Source organism: Heteronotia binoei, chromosome 17, assembly GCF_032191835.1.
Source record: "Heteronotia binoei isolate CCM8104 ecotype False Entrance Well chromosome 17, APGP_CSIRO_Hbin_v1, whole genome shotgun sequence".
NCBI classification, from domain to species: Eukaryota; Metazoa; Chordata; class Lepidosauria; order Squamata; family Gekkonidae; genus Heteronotia; species Heteronotia binoei.
Window position 1 is genome coordinate 20,636,868 of NC_083239.1, and position 17,491 is coordinate 20,654,358.

General features: G+C 46.5%; 1 protein-coding gene across 1 annotated transcript; it reads right to left on the bottom strand.

The window, feature by feature from the left end:
* Positions 1–2,621: 2,621 nt before the first annotated feature.
* Positions 2,622–16,440, bottom strand: TXLNA (taxilin alpha). The gene is made up of 11 exons (XM_060257840.1): positions 16,135–16,440; positions 14,395–14,648; positions 13,096–13,422; positions 11,945–12,036; positions 10,325–10,495; positions 9,267–9,461; positions 8,676–8,795; positions 6,507–6,581; positions 6,052–6,144; positions 5,557–5,652; positions 2,622–3,758 (listed from the first exon to the last, which is right to left on the bottom strand). Exons 2-11 carry the CDS (start codon positions 14,612–14,614, stop codon positions 3,420–3,422), a joined length of 1,728 nt encoding a protein of 575 aa, XP_060113823.1. The 5' UTR covers positions 14,615–14,648; positions 16,135–16,440; the 3' UTR covers positions 2,622–3,419.
* Between the last annotated feature and the right edge of the window lie 1,051 nt (positions 16,441–17,491).

The following is a 17,491-nucleotide window of genomic DNA, read 5'->3' on the forward strand; positions in this document are numbered from 1 at the left end:
TTTTAGCACCAATTCCATAAATTTACCTTCAGCAGACTTTCAGGGCAACCCAAGGCATGGCTATTTTGCAACCAAAATCTTGAACTCTGAGCACCCTATCTGAAAGCACACAGTGCAGAAACATTTCGAGATAGCCCTATTAAAGCAATTCAACCGCTCTCAAGTTGTAATTCAAACCTATAGGGTTTGCTGTGGCACCATGGCACAGCTGGTATCACACGCTACCTTAGTGCTGAAGCTAGTCAGATTTAGTGGCTGGGTGGGAGGCTTCCTGGGCAATCCCATCTGTAATTCTAGGGCTGAAGGAAGGTAAGGTTGTAAATGGGATGGGGAAAGTCATGCCCTTCCTCTGCTTGACATAGAAGGCTGGTGAAACTTCTGCCACCTTAGAAGAATGCTTAATTACAACTAGAAGGAAAGGGGTAGATAGTGTACACTGGGGGAACCCAATCTTTTCTTCAATGACAGCTACTTCTGAGTAACAAAACAAGAGAAATCCCATACTCTCCACCCTCAATGTTACAATTTTGTTTTGTCTTAGAAACAGTACATGGATGATTAAGGGCCTCACAAAGGAAGCTTTCAGCTAAGTTGTGCAGAAAAAAATCCTATAAAAGCTTTAGAAAAAGCCTAGAGCCCTTTTCCTAGGTCTTCTAGGGGAGGCAGGAGTTAGCCTGCAGCAGCTGGTGAACTATCAGTTGGAAACCCCTGTTGTTCAGCAACCACACTGCGATCCTGGGAGCAGGGCCCAACCTGGTTAGAAGTACTAGGATTTCTGACTTAAGATGTTCCCTTGGATCTCTTTAGCAGCAGTATTAACCCTTGAGCAACCTCAGCGTAAAAGGAGGGAAATAAATTTGAAGCCAACTGATACTGTGAATTAGTTCTGTACATCACAGGGGCTTCTGGACTTCTGCAACACAAAACCACTACACGCTTTTACAGCAAGCTGTTTTTGGAAGGACAGTCTTGGTACAGCATAACTGCAACAGAAGCCTGTTGTATTTAGAGAAAAATCAAGCATGATACAGTGATGAGAGAGCAACAATATCAAAGTTCATATTCCCGCTTGTTGGAGGACACTGGATCAGCCACTCTCTTTGGACATAGCATCCCTCACAGGTTTGTTGTGAAGATAAAATGAGGAAGAACCATTTATGTCACTCCTGAACTACCTGGGGGAAGGGTGGTATTTTTAAGAAGAGTACAAGAAAGAAATATACAAGATTAGTTTAATTTATATTGTAGTATAAATAGCAAGGTATCACCCTGTATTTCAGCATATAAGGAACAGTCCAGGCTGGAAAATCTCAAGAGCCTATTGACCCAGAGCCCAAGGATCTGGTTCTGAAGCTGAAGAATTCTGCCATTCTAAGCTGCACATCACCACTTTCAGATTATTAAAAATTCAAAATGGCAGCCTTATACAAACTTGTGACTTTTTCAAAGCCCAGTTAAGTTGACCAATTCAAGATTAATCCATGTATCTGAAAGAATACACAGGGAAACAATACAAATCATGCAAGCGCTGTCCAAATGTTTGAATTACTTAGGAAAGAGTCTAGGAATGGCCAACTTCATATAAGTTTCAAATCCAACCTTGCTGTTCCAAGTGGAAGAAGATCCAAATGTGTCATTGAGTTTGTTTGTACTGGATACAAAAGATACATACATTTCTGGATATAGCCTATCTTTATCACAGCTGTTAAAAATGTTCTGAAAGTTCTCTTGAAAGAGCAAGAGCAGAGAAATAAACTGGATAGAGGTGGCCAACTCCCACTCAGTAGTCATCCAAGATCTGAGTTGTGGTCCCCATTTATATTCACTTTGCTTGTTTTTGCCAGCTCCATCAAATGCCAGAAACCACTGATGGGATCACCACCTCCAACAAAAGGTCAAAGAAAACAAAAGCAAATCCCCCAAAAGGGGAAGTTGATTCTGCTCATTTGAGCTGTGCCAAATGAACAACGAAATTTGGAAGTCTAATGCAGAAGCTGAACTACTGAGAAGTTGCTGGGCCATAGGCATATGTGTGCCTCCTCACCAACCACTTCCACAGACCAGCTCGCAACAGCTCACAATGCAACACACACCTGGAGTGCAAACAGCTCTGCAAGAAGGAATGCTAAACCTAAAAAAAAGGGGGGGGGTCCAGAAAGAGAGGGAAGTTAACTTTCAAAAAAAGAGGTGCCAAGGGCTAACACACAAAAGGCAAATCTGCAGCTGGTTATAAGACTGGGAAGTGGAACAAAATGCATGACAGTAGACTAGGCCCCACAGAGAAGTGTGCTGAAACCAGGAGAGGAATTTATTAAAGACCAAAAGGAATATCTTTTTCTCTCCTCCACAGGACTCTGCAGAAAGGACAGCCCATCAAAAGTGCAGTTAGGATAAAGAACACCAGTCACTGCTGCCAAGCTCCACACAGCAGCAGACCTGCAGTTCTGTGTTTCTTACTTAATGGTGTGCGGAAGAGGAATCAAATTGTTGCCCTGTAACTTGCTACCAAGGCCCCATGGAGAGGAGGATAACACACTGGGGTAAGCTACCCCCCCTCCTGCCCCAAGGATTTGCTACGCACAAACAGGCATGTGGACATTCATCTTGTGCAAAACACTTAAGGAAGTAAAAACCTTTGGATTAAACCTTTAATACATACGCTTGTGCGTGTGTGCATATAAGCATTGAGGCAACGGTGAAGTTATAAGGCTATTGAGACATAGATTCTGGAAGTAGTGAAGTCCTGGAAGGGATTACCTCCTCTCCCCAAACTGACATGGCTCCATGGCCTGTCTCATGTTCCCCCATAAAACAAAACCACACAGACTCTATTTTCTTTTTTTTAAAAAGTCAATCTCAGAATTAAACAACTCACAACATACCAAACTCCTGAGTCTCCTGTACTGGTTTTAAACTTGGGAGCTGTATTTTTCCCCCTTGAAACATTTAGGAAGGGGAGAAAAATCCTCCATGTCCCTGTGATGTCCACTTTTTGCTTTGCATTTGTATTTATAGCATAGCACCCACTCAGCTGCAGGGGCCAAAGAGATGCCACTACTGTGAAATGGGTGAGACTGGAGTGAGAAATTGGCCTTGGGTCATCCTTCAGGTTTTTGGGCGACACTGCCTTAAGTCTTAAGTCACACAACACGTAGCAAAGTGGATCAATCTAGTTTCTCTCTGTCTCTCTTTCTAAATATATAAAAAGTGGGGGTTGCCCTGCACAATTTTGTGTTATATATAGATTTGTTTAAAAAAGCAACCAAAAGAAAAAAGCTTTCTGTATTGTGAAAACCTGTAACTGGAGAATCTCAAAGGCCCAGGAGGGCTGAGCTCTCACCCCCAGCTCTGGCTTCAGGAAAGGTGACTAGGTCAGTCTCTCAAAGTTTGCTAGTCATTCCCCTTTCCTCCACATTCACTCAACAATTTGCAGCTGACTCTGTCTTTTCCTGAGCTTGCGCTCCTATGCTTGGTTCGCCAAGGCTCTCAGTTGGTGGTCCTGTGCAGCACCTCGCCTGTGCCCGAGGAAGGCATTCCCCCACCATTGTGCCCTGCGGTGCCAGCTCCTCTGAGTTGCCTGGCAATTGGTCCCTTGCTGGTTCCAGGGTGCCCATGCTAGCAGACGGACAGGCCAGGGAACACAGATCTTGCACCTTCTTATTCAGGTCATTGCGCTCCGTCTGCAGGGCTCGGCACAGCTTCTCAAGACGCTGGATTTTCACCTGGAGGCCTTCCAGCTCTTTGTCCCGGAGGGTTTTCTGCAAGGGAAGAGGAAGGTCAACTCCAGCCTGCGTTCTGAAGTAGTGGAGCCCCTGCCCTGAAAGAGAAATCTCTAAGAAGTCACTCGAAGAACGCCTCTCAACCACCTTCAGGGGAAATGGCCACCAGCTGGCACTGAGGAACTAACAGCCTGAAGTTTAATCAATGCCTCTCCCTCCCAACACATTGACCTCACCCCAAATGCCTGAGTCTAACATCCTTAAGCGCTGAGCTGGAAAGTCAACACTAATTTGATCTCGTCAGCTCTCAGCACTTACCTGGGGCAAACCCTGGTTAGTACTTGGCTGGGAGACCACCAAAGTAATCTCGGGTTGCTATATAGAGGGATGCAATGGCAAACCACCTCTGTTCAGGGCCACAGCCAGGATTTACAGTTTGGAGGGGCACAGGGACACAATTTTTGTTTGGAGGTTCTATGGGACCATCAATAACCACCTCCCTGCAGCTCTGCAATGCCCCGCACCTGACAGTTGGAGTTCTCTGGTTAGGTCCATGGGGGTGACAGAGGTGCAGGAAGATGGGCACACAAGCCAGCCAGCGCAAGTCAGTCTCCTCAGGAGAAAAGGAGATCCCAGGTGCCACCTGCCTGACCCCCCCCCCTCCCAAGGAAGGCTGCTCTGCATGGCCACACCAGAATCTTCTTAGTGCCACTCCTGAGCTCCTCCTCCTTGCCATGTTCACCAGGGCAGGTTGCTCCAATCCTCACCTTCACCCAGCAAGCCTTCCTTCGCCAGCGAAAGCTCCCCGCTGAAGGCAGCCCCCACCAGCTTCTCTGCCCTGCAGTTTGCAAGGAAGGCAAGCCTGACCTGGGATGGAGGCTCTGCAGCTCAGCCACAGCTCCTCATTCCCCTTGACCTGGCACTTCTTCTGGGGTAGGGACTGAAGGCAGCCAGCAGCATACTTGTTCAGAGCAACGGCAGTGGTGGTGAGTGATGGGGAACTCAAAGGAGGGGCCACAAGGGTGGAACAGGGTTTTGATAGGAGGGGCCTGGACCCCCAGGCCTCCCTGTAGTTAAGGATCTGCCTCTGTTCCTCTCTTGCCTTGGAAACCTTACGGGGTTGACTGCAACTTGACAGCACTTGCCACCACCAACATCCTTAAACTTCATTAAGAGACCAGCAAGGTTTTCAGGATATAAGCTTTTGAGAGACAAAGCTCCCTTTGTCAGATACCCCCAAAATCTTGCTGACCTCTAAGGTGCTACTGGACTCAAATCTATTCCTTCCACTGCAGACCAACAAGGCTACCTTCCTGAAACTATCCTTAAGCTAGTACAACAAAACAGTTTTAGGAAAAGGGAAACAAGATAGCAGTACTATCCAGTCGCTGGAACAAGCTGGGAAAGGGTGGAGGGAGAAAAGAACAAGGTAGATAATTCTCAGGCAGTCTCTCCATGAGGTTCTTGTAAGTTAGAAGTGACTTGACAGCACTTAAAACACAATGCACACTCTCCAGTGACTGACCAGCAATCAAATGTTAAACAACCAAATGTGGGAGCTAGTCACCAGGTGCTGCATTGGCGGCAACAAAACCTCAGACTGTGCATCAAGGGAAGCCTAATTCAGTGCACAGAATAGCTCAAAATGACAGCACAGATATGAATGATAAACTTCTGCAGAACCAGGTATTGTGAGAATGCACTAGCATTTCATTCTCTCATTTTTGTGAATCATTCCACTTTCTCAACTGAAAACATGTGATGTTCACAGGCAGCGCTGGTGCTCAAGGGCTCAAATGTGTGCCTAATTCACCCCTCCTCAAAGTCTTGTCCCCACCTCTTCTGCCATTTCCAGAAGAGCCTTGTTGCTGCTTTCCCAGCGAGACCTGTACATTGTGGTCTCTTTCTCCAGCTTCTTGATCTTCTTTGTCATCTGCAGAATTGAAAACCAGGGAGAAAAAGAAGAGGAAAGAAAGATAAAAAATTAACATAAGCCAATTCCAAATGAACCTGTTTGACCTTAAAGGGCAACAATACAGTCTTGTGCATTTCTCCCGCTTCCCCATACCATGACAACTACCCACATTCTCAGCAGCTGGACCTGGGAAACCCACAAACACTGCAAGCAGCAGTTGGCCTGGGACAGGGGATGCTCAGGGCAGCAAGTTGGGAAGTAAGCTGGTATACTTCACAGGTCAATTCTCCCTGGGTTTATGTAAAAGCACAGTTAAGGTCAGCCTCTGCCAGAGGCAGAAAATGCTTTCCCACCACCTTGAAGCTGCAGTAGGGACAGATGAGAATCTCCTCAGCCCAGGCACAAAGCATACAATACCTTCTCCATTTCTTGTTTGAAGGTGGTGAACACTTCACTGCTTTTGGAAAGGGTGTTTTGAAACTCTTCAAACTTCTCTGTATAGAGGGCCAGCTGCAAAGAGGAAAGGAATGGGAGATGTGTTTGTAGCTTAAGCTGCAGCAACTCACCGAGGTTTAGATATGGAAAAACAACAAACTGTTTTTTCCTTTAGATCTTAAGGCACAATTTACTTTAAGCATAGCAACATTCTGTACCATCCTGCCTGGGGGAGGAGACAGACCTGTCAAGCTAATCATAAGAAGCAATTAATAGTGACCACCCCAATCAGTTTAGGAGAAGGAGGCCACAATCCCTTAACTTGCCACCACCGACCAATTCTGCCAGCAGACTGGAATGGACATTACCCCTCTCTCTTTCTATCAGGAAACAATTTGTCCTTTTTCAAACAGAGAAAAAGACAAACACACACATACCTGCTGCTTAAGATGGGTCTCTTGTTGCTTCATCAGCTCACACATTCTCTGGGATTCCCCAGCCTCTTTCAACAGCTGCAAGAAAGGGCATGGAGGTGAAAAGAAGAAAGAAGAGGCATTCACCCTGCACAACAGCACTGTATCTTCTCTCCATCCCCATAACATTCACAGAATAATGGGAGGGGTGGGGGAGATTCTTACCCAACTGCACCCAGTGGGCTGCTCTGCTGCCTGTAGTTGTGGGGGACTCTAGGCTAAACCTATTCTAGCCACTAGGACCTGAGTAGAGGTGTGTGCTTGGGGAAGAGATCCCCGTTTATGGACCCTGCGCCCTTTCCCCCTAGCTATGCTGTCATGAGGATCCAGGGAAAACTGATCCAATCTAATCTCTTGTACTCCTGCATGCTTGAGCCAGCCACACAGACCCAGGTGAAGTGAGACCCCGTTCAGGATACTAACTGGTAATCTTAATGAACACGACGCCCGTCCTATCTGATTTTGGTGTTGTGTGTCTTTTGTTTTTATTGAATTACTTTTCTTATTGAATTTTTTTATAAACTTTGTTTTAAATGTTGTTTTATTGTTGGAATGTTTTAACATTTCCCTGATTGGGGACCCTAACTGGGTGGGAAAGGTGTTAAAATAAATATATAACTCTCCTTGCACCTTCATGGTCTGGGCGAAAGGAATATGCATGAACATAGAGAAGCCATGTTGGACCAGGCCAATGGCCCATCCAGTCTGCCACACAGTAGCAAAAAAAACCCCAGGTGCCATCAGAAGGTCCACTAGTGGGGCTGTCTGGCTAGGGGCTGCCTTCTGATCCCTTCCCACCTCTGTGAGGCTAGCATGAGTTCTGGAAGCCTGACTGGCTGAGGCAGGAGGAGTTATTCTTCACCCCATCATGACATGATGCCAGATGCTCAGGCTGAAAAAGTGGCCAGCAGCATGTGTAGCCAGCCTGAAAGAGGGGAGCAGAATAAAACCCATCAGAAGCTTTGTCCTACTGATCTGGGGGAGACACATGCTCTGGTAAGGCCACCAGCAGGCACTCTCGCCACCCCTCCATGGGCTTTTGCCTGCAGTTCCACAAGGCTAGGCCCTATGGACTTGTGTGAACTGCTGCCATTTTGCTTTGGGAGCTAGGCAAGATACACAGAAGCTGTGGCACCTTTGTGATAGCATTTTTTTAATCATTCCTTGTTATACTTTACATCCTTCTGAGCAATAATGGCATGAATAAAGAACAGGGATGTGAATAAGTATTGGAGATCTGTCTACCAGAATGGAAATGGAAGCACTCTGCAAGATCCTCAGCACAACCCTCCCTGCAGTCCAGAACTTTCCCGCAGAAGGATATAGTAGTTACCTCTCACCTGAGTATCCTCTAGCACTCACAGCTTCACCAACTAGGAACCCATCAAGACCCACCCCCTTCTCTCCCGGACCACAACAATACACTCCCTCTAGTGCAGGGGTGTCAAACATGCAGCCGGGAGGCCAAATCAGGCCCCCAGCTACTGGCTGTCATCTGCTTCCTTCTCCCTTCTCTCTTGCTTTCTTCTGCATAACAGCTTGTTTTGCCAGGCTTACTCAATCACACAGGAGCTACAGAGCAAAGCCTCTGTTTTCTCCACTGGCTGAGGCTCATCTCTTGGGGAGGAAGCAGGGGAGGGAGAGCTTGCTTTGCCAGACTCTCTCAGTTGCACAGCAGAGCTAAGCCTCTCTTCCTTCTATTGGCTGAGGCTCCTCCCCTCAGTCCTTTGAGGAAGGAAGGAAAGAACCAAAGCTTCTTTTGCCCAGTTCCCTGGATCCCATGGAAGAAATATAAAGAAAGCACTTTTAAGACCAATTAGTCCTAATGTTTTAAGGTGTTTTTTTTTTAAAAAAAATATTTAATTGCATTTGTCTGTGTCCATTATAACGTTTATATCTCTGTTACCTAATCTTAAATAGGTACACACATGGCCTGGCCCGACATGGCCCGGCCCGACAAGGTCTCATTTCTGTCAGATCCAGCCTTCATAACAAATGAGTTTGACACCCCTGCTCTAGTGGCTTTCTAATTTGCACTAAAAACATCATGTTTTCAATGATCCACAACACCTTTTCATACTGAGGTGGCAGTCAGACTTGGGCCTCTTCAAAGATCATTTAACAAAGACTCACAAAGTCCTTCTCTCGCTGGTGCCTCTCCTCAGCCTCCTTCAGCATCTCCTGGGCCTGCTGGAGTTTGGCATCCACCAACTGCTGCTGCAAGTCCTTGTGTTTGAAGACTTTGTCAATGTGCTGCAGACAAGAAAAGCAACAGTCAAAAGAAGCCCTAGTCTAGAGCATAAGCATCAATGTATGACTTCACAAGTAAAACTGTAAAATCTGAACTGGATGTCCCAGGCTAGCCTGATCTCATCACATCTCAGAAGCTAAGCAGGGTTGGGTCTTGGTTAGTATTTGAATGGGAGATCACCAAAGATGATGAGTGTTGCCTTGCAAAAGCAGGCAATGGCAACCTCCTCTATGGGGTCACTGTAAATCAGCTGCAATATGCAAGTCAGCACCTATATACATACGTAACATTGCAAAGAAAGTGCCCCTCCCACATTAGAGGATGTAGAAATTTTTAAGAGGGATGAAACAGTTAGGAGACATAAGGATGTGTAGCTACTAAGTTGAGAAGATCTTTTAACCTCGTTGTGTGAACCAAGCTGAACTCTCCCCCCACTCCCCACAGCAAACACTCCAGTCTCGGTGCTTGCCCACCTCCTCCCGCAGTTCATACTGTTCGATGAGCTTCTTCAGCCGTTCAGCCAACTCCATGTTCTCCTGCCGCAGCTTGGAGTTGCGCTCATTGTGCTGCTCCATCTGCAACTGGATGTCATTGAGTGTCACCTGAAAATGGGAGGTCACCTCCTTTCGCTTTTCCTCTTCTTCACGGGCACGCTGGACACCTTCCTCCTAGTTGGGGGGAGGGGGGCGGGAGAAAGTCACTATCACGGTCCAAGGGTGGGAGAGTGGCCCTAACTAAATCGCAGAAGATCATATGCAGGAGGTCTAGGTTCAATCCCTGGCATTTCCAAATTAAAGGATTTCTCAGGCTGCAGGGCTAGAAAAGCTCCCTACCTGAAATAATCTCAGCCAGGCTGAATAGGCACTATGTCACTGTAGCAGTGACAGACTAGAATGGGAAGATTAGAATTCAATCCCCACTCTACCACAAAGCCCTTTGAGTGACCTTGGGCCAGTCAGCCTAATCTAAGTCACAGGTCTACTGGAGGGATAAAACAGGAGAGGAAAGGACTTTGTGTTCTGGTTATGTTTCTTGGAGAAAAGGCAAGATAAAACAAGCTGGCCAGCCCAACACAGACAGCTTCACGGATTTCTAGGCCAGGTCACTGTAAAGAAGTTAGGCACGGGCCCTGATAGAACTGCACCTGCCCAAGTCAAGCGGCCAGGCCTGATATCCTGCTTGTCCCCTCTCCTGGGCCTTGGAACCCCATCACAATCTCTTATGACTCACTCTGAAGATTTAAATTGATACACTCAGAATGCCATGCTTGGCCAGAAAAGCATTACCTGGTAGCTACTCTTGTTAATTATCTTGTGCTGCCTTCTTGGAACAGAGGGCTGAGCTAATGGAGCAAACAGTGTGAAATTTCCCCCTCCCAACTTTCAGTCTCAAAAGCTATTCAAGGCTAGGATGCTGCATGTGAATACAGCACTGGATATATTGCAACCCTGGGGTTTTGGTCACAGAGCCCTGGCATGCAGGCAGCTGCAACAGCAATGGGCTAGGCTGGCTTAGGACAGGACTCTCTTGCCTTGAGGGTACGGTTGTGTCTCTGAAGCTCCCTGCACAGGCTCTCCAACTTGCTGCGGGCCAAGATCGCTTTGCTGTGTTCACTCCGTAGATGGTCCTTCTCCTGCACCAGTTGAGTCTGCTTCTTCTGCAAGATTTTCATCTGTTTCTGAGAGTTTCGGTGCTCTTCAAGCTGGCAAGAGAAAGACAAACATGAAAAGGAAACTGCATAAAGAACAGAAATCACTGTACAGCAGCAAAAAGGAAGGGAAAATGCTACAGTCAACTTCGGAGGGGAGGGAGAGAGGGATGTATGGTTATACATAAGCCAACTGTGCAAGATTGAGCAGTGGTCTCCTTGATTAAGCTACAATAAATTAATCCTGTTCCAGAGTCCTGATAGCCTTCTTCCCTATTTTAAGCACCAAAATCAACACACCAGTCTCTGAATTATCAAGCACTCTCTACACCATGCTCTCCCACTCTACGGTTCAGTTGGCTGCTGCAAGGGTTGCATTCTGCATGAAACTCAGGTTTCACAGGATCTACTGCAATCTGGAAAGCTGCTCCCATCCTATGCCAGGCTGTGGGGAAGATCAGCTCATGTTCTTTATGGTGGCAGGTGCTAGCCTGACAAGTGGACTGTCTATTTCCAAACTGCACAGCTTTTAAGGAGGAGGTGGCAGGCTCTAGGCCTACACTGTCTCCAGATGAAAACATGACAGAACCCGGAGAGGGGGCTCCCCTTTGGAGGACACAGTGCTTGGCTGCATGTGCTGTCTCAAGATTCCAGTGAGAGGATCACTTTCTCCAGGATGTCCTCATTCATCAAAGGAGACATCCTCACCCCCACAGAGGGCAGCATTCAAGCCAGAAATCATTACACACCTATGGCAGCCTAAAGATCAATCATTAACAACATTTTTAAAAAAGCATTAACAGTTGACTCTGCTGAATATAACCATTTCTCAGAAAGACATTGCATATGGCTTAGCAGAAGGCCAAGGACATAGCCAAGCACACTTCTGAAAGTGCAAGGAGCATCCTGGAGAAAGGCAAACATCTTTGCACTGGGACATTACTGATTCCCCAAAGGAAGCCTGGGGAAGGTGGCAGAGGTCAGGTTGGTCCTCATCAGCTATAGAGGCTAGCTAAGGACATGGCAAAATTGAAGCACTGACCTCTGCAGGGTCAGTCCAAGCCACACAAGTCACCTGGAGCCATATATTTAGGAACAATCAGTGCCCGAGGACTTATGGCAACAACCAAGGGATGCTGAGGATAAGGATGCTGGATCTTGAGCAAGCCCAGACTTTTACCCCATGAGGACTGGAATCCCTGGAAGAGCACTCCAAACACACACATATTTTGAGTCACATTCTGCAGAGTTTGCACCAAGAAAGGCTATAAAGCGTTGTTGTGGCTTATCAGTTACAGATCATTTTAATTTCTGGCTTTGAAACAGCATAGCCTATCCAAATCATCAAGATAGTATGAAATTAAAGTTATCCCCAGATATCTTCCTCTGAGCTACCAGATTCTTGGAAAATGGAAGAAGATGCCAGGAGAAGTCCCATTCAGTGGTCCCCTGCATCGCCACCCCATCCAAGCATCCTTTCTTCTCGCCCTGCCAGGAACTAACCAGTTCTGCATACTTCTTGCAGAGGGCTGCCAGCTTCTCCTCTGATGTGCTGAGGGTGTTGAGGGTCTGCATCAGCAATGTGATCTCCTTTCCTGGAACACAAAGGGCATAGCAGACACACATTAAGGCATAATAGAATGAGGTGGTATGAAGATGGGGTGGTGAGCCAAGGAGACAAAGAATTGAAATACCTATAAACCAACAAGGAAAGATTTTCAAGGGAGGATTAATTATGATACAGGAAAGTATTGTTGTGTGGTGCAAAATCCCAGCACATCTCTGGTTAATCATCCAGATGCCAGGGGGAGGGGCTAAAGTAACAGAACCACCAATAGATTTCAGTGGAAATTTTTCCTGTGGTTGTAACTTTTTTTATCACGTGGAAGCACATCATACAAACCTGGGAGAAACCCCAAATTTGTAGAAAGCTCTGAAAGAAAAAAGAGTGAAGGAGGGTGGGTTAAATAAAAAAAACAAAACTGCAGACAGTTCAATTTAAAGAAATAAGACACCTTATGATATAGCATTGAGAGCTCTCAGTCACCCTTCTGAAGTTGCCTGAGAACCTCACTAAACATTACTCAAGAGTGAGCTGGTGGAAAGCAACAACAGGAGAGAAGAAAGAAAGCAGCACAGTTGTCAAGAAAGCTGTGGGGGGGGGGGGGGGGAAGTGGTGCAGATGGGAGAAAGAGGGAGGGGGGAGAGGGAAGTTGAGGAATGGGATTTCCTCTCCACCATGAGTTCCTCTCAGGTCCCCTGCTTGTTCTACCTTACTAAACAACTACAGCAGCCGCCCTCAGAGACAGCACAAGCAAATTTTCATCAGCAAGACCAAAGCGCAACTATAGATCTGGGCAGGATGTGTATGCACGGAATATCATTAAGGCCATTCGGTAACTTTGGAACTCAGTCTACTTAAGCACACAGCAACCTCAGCCAGAACATCTGTGATACCAAATGGCTGAGCGGATGGCAGTCAGAAAATCCTGTGTAGGCACTCTCAACGCAAAAGAAAGTACAGAAAGATCAGAGTCCAATATAAAAGATCAACAACAGCAATTACTGACATTTCTACGCAATAGGATTAAGGCACAGATTAGCTTTAATAAGGAAGAGAATGCATGACAGTCAAGAAAAAACCAATCACCTACCAAGACCTTTGGCCTTCTTTTTTTCCTGGGCTCGCTTCTGATCACGCTCCGCACCCTCATCATTGGCTCCCCTAGGGCTCTCTTTCTCCCCATTTATCTCAGGACAACTCTGCTCCTGCTCGCCATTCCGTGGGGACTCGCTCTGGCCCTTTTCAGCCTCATCCAGCTCTACGGGCTCATTCTGCCCACTGTCATCTCCTGGCCCTTCTTGGTTGGTATCCATGCAGTAAGTGTTCAAGATATCCTCCAGCTGTCTACTCAGCTCTTCAGAGACATCACAGGTGGCAGACTGATTTGGCAAGGATGCAGCCTCATCTGTCAGAGATGCTGCAGGGATTACAGGTATAAACATGAGACACTATGTTACATCTTGGACTACTTACTTATCTATATAGTCCCTTCCGCACTGAGACTTGAGGCAGATTACATCAGGTGCCCTTCCACTGTTTCTTGTAATAGGAAGGTATCTACAAACTGAACACATCAGGACAGCTCTAAGCAAGCTAAGCCACACTGGAAAGCATATCTTCTCCACCCACCAACAGTTGAACTTGTTATTGGTTTTACAGATAGCGTGATGTTAAGCTGTGCTGCTGTTTAATGCTCTAAATCAGTGGCTCCCAACCTTTTCGGCAACAGGGACCTGTTTCATGGAAGATAATTTTTCCACGGACTGGGTGGGGGTGGGGGGCAGCACTGGGGGTTTTGCCACCCCAGGCTCCCACCCCCCCCCCATTCATGCCCCTGCATAGTGGTCTTTAAATGGGGGGGGGGGGGAGAGACTAGGGTTGTTTCTGCCACCTCCCCACTAGATGGCCAGGCAGAAGGCCAACCTGCCTCCCCCTCCCATTTAAAGACCCTCACCGATCATATGAATGAGGCTGTTTTGTCTCTTTTGTCCACCTGGGCCCTGGGTGGGTGGGAGCAGCCTGGTTGCCAGCAGGTCACGGACCGGGACTGGTGGTTGGGGACCCCTGCTCTGAATTATCTCAAGTCTATAACAGAATCAGTAAAAAGTCTTGTCAGCAATAACTCTGTCCACTATCCCCAATTTTTCATGTCTTGATGAGCTGGGAAGAAGCATTGAGAATTTGCGTACACATGTTAAGTGGCAGAAAAGAGGGAAAACTTTCTACCTGTAGAAAAATGGGCAGCATGAAAATCAGAAAGGGGTAGGATACAGAAAGAGTCCCTAACTGGTGGGAGTAACAGCCATTATGAGCCTATGTCAGAGAACACGATATACATTCAAACAGATGTAATTACTGCCAAGGCAACATAGCCCATAACAACACAAACCCTCTTTCTTGCTTTGTTCTTCACTTGCTGGAGCTTCACCACTTCCATCAACCAAAGGCTTTGAGCTACATGGCTCAGGTGGATGTGGACAATCACAGCTTCCTGAAGACATCATCGGAGACTCAGCTAAGTCACTGTCATCTGGCCCCAGACTACAGTTTATTTTCGAAGGACTGGGTGGTAGCACCACAGCTTTGCTTTCGCCATCTTGGTTCTTCATTGTATGATTCCTCCAAAGCCACTTTCAACAATTCCTAACAAAAGGAATATTCAGATTACAATTTTACTATAAGAAAGGAGAGTGGCTGGCTATTTTAGTGGCAATCATTTATCAGCACCAAGTATGGAAATTAATTTCACTTTTGTATTTTACTTATTTAGCATATACCCCACCTTTTCCCCCAATGGGAACCCAAAGCAGTTTTCATCATTCTCTTATTTTCCATTTTATCCCTGTCAGCACCAGTGTTCTCTCTAAGCTGAGTTAGTGTGAGCTAGCTCACAATTTTTTAGCCTCCAGCTCACACATTTTTTCTCAGCTCAGGAAAAATGGCCCTAGCGCAAGCTAATTTATGCAGTAGCTCACAATTATAGTGCCAGTAGCTCACAAAGTAGAATTTTTGGTCACAAGACTCCACAGCTTAGAGGGAACATTGGTCAGAACCCTATGAGGTAGGTTAGGTTGAGAGAACACGACTTCTCCAAAGACACCCAGCAAGTTTCCATGACAGAGCTGGGATTCAAACCTGAAGTGTCCCAGATCCTAGTCTGACACTCTAAGCACTACACCATGCAGGCTCTCACAAAAGATGACAAATAAGTGGTTTCTATGTCTATGCCAGTTCTTATTGTTACTGTTTTGCTTTTGGCAGTTCTAACATTTGTTTGTTCTCAGCTTACTAGTAAATTATGTCCTCCCAAGACTGGGAACACCCCTAATAATTCTTCCTCCTCTGGGAAACCAAGAAGAGCTGAACTACTCCATGCTATAACATATTAGGGGACTCCTCTGATTTGCAGATTTCCCAGTCCCCATTTCCCTCCCTCTTGTGTCACAGACAAAGGCCACATTTCATCCACCCAGTGTTTGCCAGTCATCACAGGGTCCCAGTCTACAGACAGCAGTACATAATTATTCCTGTTTCTTTTGCTGGATTTTTAAACGGAAAAAAGCATAGGCCCGCCAAATGTTCATTGCTTGTTATATCACCATCAAATATTTTATTACATTAGCTCAAAAGCCACAACAAATCAACTCCATATATATATATACATATATACTACATACACACACACACTCTCTCTCTCTCTCTCAATAATATCTACTAGGTCAGATGACAACATACTACAGATTTAACCCCAAAAATTATCTCATATCCACTAATTCTAAACATTTGTTATATGCCTTTGCCACTTCAGTCCACCCCGTTCCAGCTCCTGTCATTCACCACCCAACAACAAAGTCCTCTTCTGTTATGTACCTCCATCCCCACCAGAGCACACTCAATAATTCACTGGCTCTCTGAGCCTCAAGTTGTTCACCTCTTCAGCCTCAGAACCGTCGCCCCGTCTTCCTTCTACCCACCTCAGTCCCCGCCTTTACCATACTCCTCTTTACTCGCACCCAACTATATACAAGACCCCCGGCCTTTCCCCCGCACCTCCATTCAATCCCAAGAGCCATCGCCTTTGCTAGTGCCCCTTCCTCAGCTCCTCCACCCCCACAGCTACGTCACTCACACAGATATGACGTCACGACCAGGCGGTATGACGTGTCGCAACCGTCGCCAAATCAAGGAGAGAAGATATTTGACCGCATCTGCGTTTCTCGCCGTCTTCTCCTGGTCCTCTCTTCCTCAGTTCTCCCCACCCACCCTGGACAGTATCAGATCCAAAAAAACCTCAGCGACGTTGCATGGAAGCGGCTCCAGTCAGGGCGCGGGATTGCGCATGCGTAACCAACACCCACCAGCCAATCAATAGGAGGGCTCTAGCGAGGCATGCTGGGAAACGCCGGTGGAAAAAGCGGCTCTCGAGGCGGGAAGCAGGGGAGGGACTGTGGTTCCCGGCATACTTCGCGCCGCGGAAAAAAAGGGGGCATAATGCAGCAGCGTGAAAGACTACAATTCCCAGCATTCTGCGGGCTACTGTTGTACCGCAAAAACTCTCAGACTTTAAAGAAAATGTGCCCAAAATGCATTTTTTAGCGTGGTTCGGGTACGCGCAAAGATATGCTTGGCTATGCCTTCAGCTCTTCAAAATGGAAAAGGCCAGAGGCACTGACTAACGACATCTATTTGAAGATAACAGCTTATTTTTCAGTCAGACAAATCAGGATTACATAAAGACGAGGACACAATTAGATAATGGGTAACATTTAAAAACCAAAGTTAACCGAGATCCCCAATTATGTATCCTCACTGTTAATGTTGGAGAGGCCCAAGCACTAGGGCATGCGCGCAGCACGGAAACAAATTCCAGTTTTTCATGTACTGACCCGTCCCCATCTAATTTTCTGTATATACCAACAACACCATAGTTTTATGGTTCATATTATTTCTGATTTCGGGATCTGGCACAGACAGTAAAGAAAAGGGTCAGCTATGCGTAAGTCACTAAAGACACAGCTTTACTTAGGTGTACCTACACTCCTTCATAAGGCTAAAATAGTGCTAGCTATACTAGAGTATAATAACGCACACACACACACCCGTTTATGGATAAAGGTAAAGGTGCGCAAGCACCAGTCATTTCCGAATCTGGGGTGACGTTGCATCACAACATTGTCATGGCAGACTTTTTATGGAGTGGTTTGTCATTGCCTTCACCAGTCATCTACACTTTGCCCCCACAGCAAGCTGGGTACTCATTTTACTGACCTCGGAAGGATGGAAGGCTGAGTCAACCTTGAGCCAGCTACCTGAACCCAGCTTCCGCAGGGATCAAACTCAGGTTGTGAGCAGAGCTTGGACTGCAGTACTGCAGTTTACCACTCTGTGCCCAGGGCATTATTCTTATGGATAGTGGAACAATGAAAGGCATTTTCAGACAGAACAAAGTTTAAGTCCAGTGGCACCTTTAAGACCCACAAAGTTTA

What these genes read in the sequence shown, in the direction of transcription:
- TXLNA (XM_060257840.1), bottom strand. Translation starts at nt 14,614, where the DNA reads ATGAAGAACCAAGATGGCGAAAGCAAAGCTGTGGTGCTACCACCCAGT. An exon ending in AAAGAAGGCCAAAGGTCTTG is followed by an intron (nt 12,037 to 13,095) that starts GTAGGTGATTGG and finishes TTTGTGTTCCAG; the next exon opens with GAAAGGAGATCACATTGCTG. An exon ending in TTCTGGAAATGGCAGAAGAG is followed by an intron (nt 3,759 to 5,556) that starts GTGGGGACAAGA and finishes CTTCCCTTGCAG; the next exon opens with AAAACCCTCCGGGACAAAGA.